At 46.8% G+C, this 9,754-nt stretch overlaps 1 protein-coding gene across 1 annotated transcript; it reads left to right on the forward strand.

Moving 5' to 3' along the window:
* Nucleotides 1-6,297: 6,297 nt before the first annotated feature.
* HOXC9 (homeobox C9) lies at nucleotides 6,298-9,404 on the forward strand. The gene is made up of 2 exons (XM_084500039.1): nucleotides 6,298-6,903; nucleotides 8,589-9,404. Exons 1-2 carry the CDS (start codon nucleotides 6,366-6,368, stop codon nucleotides 8,831-8,833), a joined length of 783 nt encoding a protein of 260 aa, XP_084356165.1. The 5' UTR covers nucleotides 6,298-6,365; the 3' UTR covers nucleotides 8,834-9,404.
* The last annotated feature ends 350 nt before the right edge of the window (nucleotides 9,405-9,754 follow it).

Genomic DNA, 9,754 nt, shown 5'->3' on the forward strand with positions numbered 1-9,754 from the left:
TGCCTGTTTTTTATGTAAAAACATGGGTAGTCAAAAAGACACCATGCTGTTCGCCTTCATCTTTCTTCACGTAATATTGTTTGCTTTGTTGCTAATGTTCATGCACTTTCTGATGCTGTTATCAGAGTAAAATATTAGAGATATTACGATACGCTGGATTGCATAATTTTTCTTGCGTCTCTTTGTATAATGCTCCTCTCCCAGCAGGTGTAATTTTAAAACCTGGAGGCTTTTGCTCGTGTGTGTGCGTGTGTGTGAGCGCATTGCCTATGTATGAACTTTATCCTTTGCTGCTAGGAATGACTTTGGGTGGTTTTGCAAAATACCTCCTAGCCAAAGCAATGGGTCGGAGAAGTTGAGTAGGAGGCTGTGGGAAGATGGGGTTGCGTTGATAAACTCTCCCGTTTTGCAGCAGGGGAAGAAGTGGGCTATATTCTGGTTTGGTCCCCCCCCCTCCTTCCCCTCCAAAAAAAGAAAGAAAACAAACAAGCAATCCTGGTTTATGCAGATATTTGCTCCGCTGGACTTGGAGCAAGTCTGCTGATGGCTCAGCACCTCCCTGCGAGATGTGCCCGCTCTGGGGCTGCAAAAGGACTGGGGCTGCCAGGGGGGGAGCCGCGTGTGGCAGTAAATGTCCCCGCACCGGGTCGTTCCCTTTGGGTGTCGGGGTGTCCACCAAGTCCTTGCAGAGGCAGCGGGTTCCGCAGAGGAGCTGTGCATGGAGCTGCTTGGAAAGGAGGGGTGGATGAGGGCAGGAACGGGGCATCGCCTCAATATTCTGTATTTTAAGCCATATCTGTGGCAGATGCAGGCAGGTTTAGCACTGGGCTGATCTCCTGGAGGAGACGTTTGCACCAGGCCAGAGATATTGCGGTGCAGCTTGGGCTGGAATCCATCGCCTAAAGCAGCACCCTTCGCCCCTCCGCCTCCCTCCCGCCCCCCCATGCATTTTGTGGGGTTATTGTCTTATTTGAGGGCACCAGACTCTTCCTAACACCTTGTGCTCGCTTTCAAGCTTGCTGGTGTGCAACTGTAGCAGCCAAACAATAGAATTTGCAGACACAACTTGGAGCTTGCAACTATAGTTATCTATGCTAATTACAGGGTGTCTGACAGAAACATAATAAATGTAAAGGGAGAAGTATAGAAATATGTTTCTTCAGGCAGTATACAGTTCGCCTCTCTGGGTTCAGGCTTGTTTTCTTGCTCTTCTTTTAATTTACTTCTCTGGGAAATTTTTTTTCCCCTTCTCTTGACCTGCATTTCATATCACACCCAAAACCGAGCTAACCTGGTATGCCTCAGCGTGGCGTGGGGCTTCGTTTCGTGCCCTCCCCGGCTGCTGCAGACAAGCTGCTGTTTGCGAACATCTGCAGTAGGATTCGTCTGGTGGAGACCTGAAATTTTGGAAAAGGACACCATAACACACTTAAAGAAATTGTTCTGAGCTTTAATTGCACCTCGGAATTTATTGTCTATTACCCGTACCTCCAACACTGGAGAGACAGGAATTCTTCGCAACAAACAGAAGGGGGGGAAAAAGCACTTAAGCAGGTAAAAAACTCCTGCAGTGTCCTTTTAACTGAACATTGATTTTATTTGCCTTAGCTATGACTCCCATATTGGGTTAGGTTTGAAGTTAGGTTGATACAGGGCGCTGTGCGTGCAAGTTCCACTGGTCAGTTGTTGTCCTGGGGAGCTTTCCCCGTATGATAACTTGTAAGAAACCCTGATTAAATATGATTTTTGAGCAGCCAAAGAATTTAGTAGGGGAAAGGCAAAGCCTATAGCCTGCAATCGCGCTGCTGCAAGAACCATGGATGGTATCTGGCCTGAAATTAATCTTTCTCCATATTTATTTACTTTAACAGACAATCCTGGAATAAATAGAGGCATCTGGGGGATCAAGAAATATTTTGCAGCCTCTTCAGAGAGTCTGCTTTACATTCGTGCAATCTATTGTGTACAGTTTCTTCCCTCTCTCTCTTTTTTTTTTTTTTTTTTAATAATAAAATAAAAGGAGGGGTGAAGAAAAGGAACAAAAGACAGAAAGAACTTGAGCAGGCTAAAGAGGAAGGGAATGGGGAAGGACAAAGCGGAGGAAAGAAGGGAACTTTATCCTGGGCTGGGGCTGGGGATGCAGGCGCAGGGGCGTGCTGCTGGCTGGAAGTTGGCGCTGGCTGCAGGCTGACTTTCGTTTCGCTTATGGAGAGATATGAACCAGCACCTCCCTTCCCTGCTCCGGCACGGCTGGAGGTGTGCAGCGGGGCCGGGGGGGAAGGAGCGGCGAGAAAACGCCGATTTCTTTTTTAATCCGAACTTGACAGTGTTAATTGAACCAAGGGAAAGCGGGGGAATGCGCTTGTTCTTTTTTTTTTTTTTTTTTTTCCTCTCTCCCCTCCTTTTCCCCTCCCCGTGTGTGTGTGTGCGAGGAGGCTCCGTTTGTCTGCCTGTCAAGGGGGGCGCGGTGCCTGCTCGTCCCCGGGCCCCCCGGTGGAGCCTCCGGGCTGCCCCCGCGGGCGGCTCCGGTCCCGGCCTCGGGGTGCCCCGGGCGGGTGCAGGAGCCGCAGCCCCTCTCTGCAGGAAGGCGGCGGCTACTGCCTGCTCTCAGGCCTGCAGTTGCAGCACGGATGCCCCCCACCCTACCCCCAGTTGCTGCCTTTTCACTACCATCAGTTTTCAAAAAAAAAAAAAATTTTTTTTAAATGTAAAAATCAAAGAAAGCAGTGTCACTTCAGTGAGCAGGCTCTCCAGTAGTGTTTCTTTTTTTTTTTTTCTTTTTTTTTTTTTTTTCCCCTCCCTCTTCTGTCTTTTTATTTTATTAGGATTATTTTTGTCTCCGTTCCTTCCAATCAGGGGAGAATTTCTCAAAGCGAAACTAAAAGATTTCGAAGCAAGCGGAGAGCCCAGGGAAGGGAAGGGATGCAGCTCGGGCTGAGCACACACAGCACTTGCAGAGAGCAGGGCGAACATGGGAAGAAGCATTTAGCTCCGAAAGGTGTCAGAAGTCAACGGGCCAGGACAGTGCTCAGACAAAGGCTTGATTTTCTGTAACGTCCTAATTTGCGAAGCGATTTTTTTTCTCCCTCCACCAGGAATAAAACCAAACAAAATAAAATGCTCTTACAGCTTGTGGACTGCTAGTGTTAGTTTTTCTCAATGCAATTAAGTTTCTTCCCCCTGCAGATTCAAAAGGGGAGGTGAGAGGAAAAGATATTAGTCTGCCTGGAAGGGATCTGATAGTTCACCATCATTTCAGAAGAGGTAATCTCCCATTAAACAAGTATCGGAGCTTTTGTGGAGGCATAAGAGTCTAGCTGGAGCGTGCATAAAAGATGCGAGATAACCTTGTAGCTGCTGAATTCAATAGCAAGGCGTGTTTTAATTCCTGTGTGGATGTTTGCTTGGAGCCACTACTACTTAAAAGAAGAATATCTCAGGATCTTGCTTTCTTTGCCCTGCACTCTGAGTGGACTTTATTCACGTAACTTTGCATTCATCCATGGGGATGGTTTCATGTCGAGATAAGCGTGAAAGGAGAATATTTCATGTGGGTTCACATCGTGTTTTGGGATTCTGCAGCTAACCGGGGAGAAAACGTTGTCTTGAGCCGTGTCTTTAGTTTGCTTTAAGGTGAAGTGTCTCCATCTCTGCTTTGTACTGCTTAATTCTCAGAGACGAGCAGGCTCTGAATGGAAGGGGTTTGTATTACAAGCGCTATGATTTTTTTTTTTTTGTAGATCCCACAACAATATGGGGAGTGAACAATTCTATGTGCTGGAGGTTTCCGTATAAATAAAAGAAATCTTTGCAAGATATTATGTTTGCCTTTGTGTAACACCAAAATGCACCATCCACGACTAATTTAGTGACCTTGTCTGCTTGCATTAAGGTTACAAAAACTGCTGCTCCTCATTATAACTCTGTTGCTTGGGTAATTTCTGCTCGTTTTGTGGTTCGTCTGTGGTATATTCTGACATTTTTTTCCTTTGGAAAACGTCCCCACTGCCTCTGCTTTTCGGTGCTTCTCTCCCTCTGCATGTTCAGCGTCTTTCTCTCTCTCTCCTTCTCCCTTTGCCTGTTTTTTCTTTCTCTCTCTCCCCTTCTGCATATACGTCTGCAGACAACCCTTCTTTTGTAAGGTTTTTCTTTAGAATATTCCACCAAAGTAGAAAAGCCAAGCTGCTTTTTCCCCTGCACATGTCACCTCCCAGTATATTAGCAACCTTGCACAGTAAGTATTTTAAAAATGGGAATAGATAAAAGAATGATGACCATATATATATATATTTTTTCTCGTGAACATAAAAATAACCGTCATTGGAGAGTTGTGATTGACAGATAAATTGGTCTCGATAAAGGCCAAAGAAGACATTCTGCTCCTGCAGGAATATTTCCCTTTAAGGGCTCACATAAAGCAGGGGACTTAAAACGGAACGAGGAATAAATTCTGTGGGTGACCGAGTTGATGTCTCTTCCCTTCGAATTTGGAAAACCTTGAATCCCTTCACAAACATCCCCCACCACCCCCCTCACATTTTTCTTTTAAAGCCTTCCCTGTTTTCCGAGAGGGAAATCTTATTTCTAGCAGCTGCAAGGGCAGCCTGCTGCAGCTTTTTACTCAAATTAAGGTGCAGGATTTTATCTTGGCTCAGCTGAGGCAACTTTGGAGGGTCTGGGGGCTCTCCTCGCAGCATCACGCCTTCTCGCCTGTTTGTGCCCGGATCTGCTTTAATCCCTTTTCTCCTAATGCTCGAATTTCCCATGCAAGTTGCTGAGAAAAAAAAAAAAAAAAAAAGAATACAATTCTGTCATGTGTGTTCATGGGACCTGCACAGACTGTACAGAGCGTGTGTCACTTGTGAACGCTGCATCACTGGAGACACACTGCCCACCCCCTGTGCCTTCCTGCCTGCCTGTCTCTCCCTAGGAGGAAACACCACCGCTTTCTGAGCCCACACTTTTTCTTGTTCTTGCAAATTTTGACCATTTCCCTCTCTCCCCACCATGTCACCCCAGCCCTATAAAACCCGAGGTGATGAATAGCCCTGGAGAGCCTAGACAATCCAGATTATTATTTTCTTGTTTGGTTTCTTGAAAAAAAAAATAATAATGAGAGGTTATTTTTGGTTAGGTATCTTTTTTCTTTCTTTCTTTCCAGAGAAATCGCCTAACTCCATTCTTTCAGACTCCAATGGGCGTGAGCTATTTACCTACCTGTCTTCCCTTACAAAGGAAAGGTTATTCTCTCAAAATGCAGGCAGGGTATCACGGATTTTTTAACGCTCCCAACTTCTTCAATCGATTTGGTGCAAAAAGAAAAGTTTCCACGCGTTTAAAAAAAAAAAACACAAAAAACAAACAAAACCAGAACAATCATGTGCCAACCACACATTGTTGCTCGCTCCTAATACGCAAAAGCGTTCCCATCCTCAGCTACGCCTTATAGCTGAAAGTCAGTCTTACAGTTTTATTTAATGAACGACACATTTATGAACAATCAAATGATCCTCGTAAAAATTTTATTGAAGGACATAAAAACATCCACGACTACTTGCCGAATAATGCAGCCTTTCACTGCAAAAGCTCTTTCCTTTTTTTTTTTTTTTTTTTTTTTTTTTTTAAGTGGTGGTGGTGTTATTATTTTCCCTTCCTCTTTTCAAAGGTGCTCCTCACATCTACACATTTTGGTTTTCCTCCGGAAGACACTTAGTTTGCAAAGCAGGAATGGATGTGCCTGTGCCCCCCAGATTTCTCAGCTGTTAGGCAGGCTGACGGTTTAGACATCGCTGAAAAAAAAAAAAAAAAAAAAAAAAAAAAAGATGACAAAAGCTCCGTTTGTGCCTAGAAGCCTCTCCCCCCACGGTTCTTTGGAGAAGTGCTGTGGGGAGCCCAACTCTAAGCCCACTTCGCCCCGTTCCCCTCGCCACCCGAGATATTCAATTTTCACGTAGCCAGCCTAGCCTGGGAGCTGCAGAATCGAAGGACAGAGACAAATTACGTCAAGAAATAGTTCCTGCGCTACCTTCCCCGGTTACCTTCCACCTTCCTCAGCCCTGGGGTCGCCGTGCCCGGCTCGGGCAGGGCAGCCCCCGGCCCCCGCGGAGCCGCCTCCCGCCTCCCCCGCTCCGCGTTATTTCCAGAGCTTTTAGCAAAAGCCAGGTCGCATAGGCGCTATTAAAAAAAGACCTGCGGATTGATCCACGCTATATTTTTGGGTAAATACAATCACGTGAGGGCGGGCAGCCAATGGCAAACTGGGAAAGGCTGAAAAAATAATTACCTGCCCTGATTGTTCTATGAGAAGATAAAAAGTACACATACAGTTCATACAATAATCTTATGAATGTAAAAGAGGGGGAACCATGTCGGCTTCTGGCCCCATAAGCAACTACTATGTAGACTCCTTGATAAGCCATGAAAACGAAGAGCTCTTGGCCTCCAGGTTCCCCACCACTGCCTCCCACCCGGCTGCTGCCAGACCTTCAGGATTAGTCCCGGACTGTGCCGACTTTCCTTCCTGCAGTTTCGCCCCCAAGCCGGCCGTTTTTACAACCTCCTGGGCTCCCGTGCACTCCCAGTCGTCCGTGGGCTACCACCCGTACGCCCCCCAGGCGCCCGTGGGGGCCGAGCCCAGGTACATGCGGACTTGGCTGGAGCCCCTCGCCGGGGCCGTCTCCTTCCCGGCCTTCGCACCCGGCGGCCGCCCCTACGGCCTCAAACCCGACGCCTTCCCCGGGCGGAGGGCAGAATGCGGCCCCGCGGACGGCCGCGGCTACCCGGACTACATGTACGCGGCTCCCGGGGAGCTGAGAGACAGAGCAGCGCAGACAATTCCTTCCCCGGAGTCCGAAGCCATCGCTTCCAGCAAACACAAAGAAGAAAAGCACGAATTAGACCCTAGTAAGTCGAAGTCATTCTTGTTTACAACCGGGGAGGCATTACAGCTTCCAGGACCGTACTCAATAAAATGAAATTACCTTAGAGAGCCCGACCCTAAAACTCCAGATATGCAGGAAGATCTGGGGGTTTGAGAGAGTCCGCCTAGCAGAGCCTGAGAGCGAATATCTGTACTTTGTTTTGGGCTGTTTAGGCTGTTTTTGCAGGGGGGCTGTTGGCTGCTTTGATCAAATATTCATCACCTTCCACTGGGGGGAATTAAAAAAAAAAAAAAAAAGGAAGGAAGGAAGGAAAGGAAAGGCAGGGAGTGTGTGTGCGAGGGGGCTAGGCAGGGGGAGAAGCCTCTTTGCTTTCAAATATTTCCACTTTCAAAGGAGGACGAGCTGCTGGCTGGAAGTGAACGTGTTGCTGTGGGGGTTTGGGAGGGGAAAAGAGGCTCTCTGAATAAATGCAGAGGTGTCTCTTTATCTGTTTGAAAAATCAAGAGGAGCTGCACCCGTGCAATTGTTCCTAAAATATCCCAGCACGTGGGAATAAAGGAAAAGGTGGGTACCCTGGGCGGGGGGGCCGGGGGGAGAAAGAGCGAGGAGGAAAATTAGGATGGGGAAGGCAAGAGCTGAGTGCGCGCAGGCAGCTGGGGGCAAAAGGCAGCGAGCGCAGGACATTGGACCATACACTTGAAGAAACATCTTCTGCAGCCCAAGTGAGAGAGGGAGGGAAAAAAAACAAGCACCACGAAACCTTGAACACGGGGAGGGGGGGGCAGCAGCGGGGTCAGGTAACCACCAGCACCACCCGCACCTCCAGCCTGCAAGCGGGGACCCGGCTCTGCCCCAAAAGTGCTGCAAAACCCCTGCTGGAGCTGGGCTCAGCCCCAGCCGTGGGGCTAGCAGGGGGGGCCCGGGGTGCACCATGTGCAGGCTGCACCTCCTGGCCTAACTTTGGGCTCGAAAGGCGGTTTTCGAGTGTTGAGCTGGGTGGCAGCAGCTGGGAGCACCTTTGTGGCTCTGTATCTCGCTGCCTATCTCACACCTCTATTTATTACACGCGGGCCGGTGCCAGGCACCCTCGTGATAAAAATCAGGCGAGGAATCAGGGGGCGAATGCCTGGCTTTTGGCTGCCAGGGAGCTCCCTAAAACGGGGAAAGAGCGAAGGAGGCGAGCACCACTCTCTCTGCCCAGCCGAGTGGGGCTGTGCGAGGTCCTAAAGGCTAGGAAAAAGCTATTTCTGGGAGCCAGGGGGGCACCTCGAGTGTCATCTTAAGATATTACAAAAATAAACTGGACTTTCCAGGTCTGTGAGAGCTTCGAGGGAAAGTGTTGGAGAGCTGAGGTTGTAAAAAGAGTTTATGGGCCTATGAAATGGTGGGAATTTTGACTTTTTATGACTATGTTCTTAGATTACTGCTAGTAGCAGTCATGTGGATAATTATTATTTTAAACCCATTGCTACAGTTTTATTTACTGAAACTTTTATGTGAGAACAGCAGCAAAAGAAAAGGAAATGACCCCTCCAAAATAAACAGATTAAACTCTTCTGAAGGTCACTTAAAATATTTAGGTAAGATCTGCTAATTAAACAGGTTTCTTTCTATGGACACGCTAGGACGTGGAGGGGGGAGGGAAGAAAGGCAGCTGTATACATTGATTTCTTTTTCAAAAAAAAAAAAAAATATCTTCTTTCTCAGACAATCCCGTCGCAAATTGGATTCATGCGCGCTCCACGAGGAAGAAAAGATGTCCTTACACAAAGTATCAGACCCTGGAACTGGAAAAAGAGTTTTTATTCAATATGTACCTTACACGGGACCGGAGGTACGAAGTAGCCAGAGTCCTTAATCTCACTGAACGCCAAGTCAAAATCTGGTTTCAGAACAGGCGAATGAAAATGAAGAAAATGAATAAAGAAAAAACCGATAAAGAACAGCAATAAAGTTGGCAAAGTCCAGTCAATGAGAATCGAGGGTGGAAAAAAAAAAAAAAAAAAAAAAAAGGAGGCTGTTTTTGGGGGTTGAAATGTTTCTGACTTTGAATGTGCGGATGAATGTTTAGCATTATAGGCAAACACAGCAAGCGTTTTGGGACACGAGTCTTTTCTAAAATGCAACTAAATAAAAGAAAGATGTTTGGGGGGGTTGTTTTCTCTTCCTTTCTTCTTCCTCAATTTTTGTTTTGTCCTCCTCAGAAAACAAACACAAGAAGTACTTGAATTTTTTTTTTTTTAGTATTTTATTTCATAAGTTAAACTGATCCAGTATTTTTATTTTTTAATTCCGTGAGCTCGTGAGTGAATATTTTGTACAAAAGAGAGGAAACAGAGAAAAGAGACTGAAGGGAATATGGCTCAATGATGTTCTGTCATGGTGTTGAACGTTTCTGCTGTACTTATTTGTGTATTTTATTCTCGTCTCAGAACCGTTCTGTAATATTGTTATGTTCGCTATTGTAGAGCAGCTCTATGTAAATATACCTAACGTCACGGAGAAAAAAAAAAAAAAAAAAAAAAAAAGAAAAAAAATCTCATGATGGAGGTGTCTTTATTCAGAACCCTCTGCAGAGGAGCAGCCCCGAGGCTTTGCCGGTGCCGCAGCCTCGGCAGGGTGGACCCGGGCATCCCCCGCAGGCAGAGGAGAGCGGAGCTTTCTGCTTCCTTCCCCAGCACTTTTATATTTCACAGTACCATAATAAAAGGCGCTGAGGTAAGGGTTATATGTGCCATCAATTTTTAGATTGGGATAATTAATTGTACTAATTTATGACCCCAGGCAATCGAAGTATATGTAAAAAGCCTAAATATGGATGCTGGGAATAGAGGAGCTGGCAAAGGCATCCGCTCTCTGCCATCCGCTCAGGG

This window comes from Aythya ferina, assembly GCF_964211825.1.
Source record: "Aythya ferina genome assembly, chromosome: 28".
In the NCBI taxonomy this organism is placed as follows: domain Eukaryota; kingdom Metazoa; phylum Chordata; class Aves; order Anseriformes; family Anatidae; genus Aythya; species Aythya ferina.

What these genes read in the sequence shown, in the direction of transcription:
- HOXC9 (XM_084500039.1), top strand. Translation starts at nt 6,366, where the DNA reads ATGTCGGCTTCTGGCCCCATAAGCAACTACTATGTAGACTCCTTGATA. An exon ending in AAAGCACGAATTAGACCCTA is followed by an intron (nt 6,904 to 8,588) that starts GTAAGTCGAAGT and finishes CTTCTTTCTCAG; the next exon opens with ACAATCCCGTCGCAAATTGG.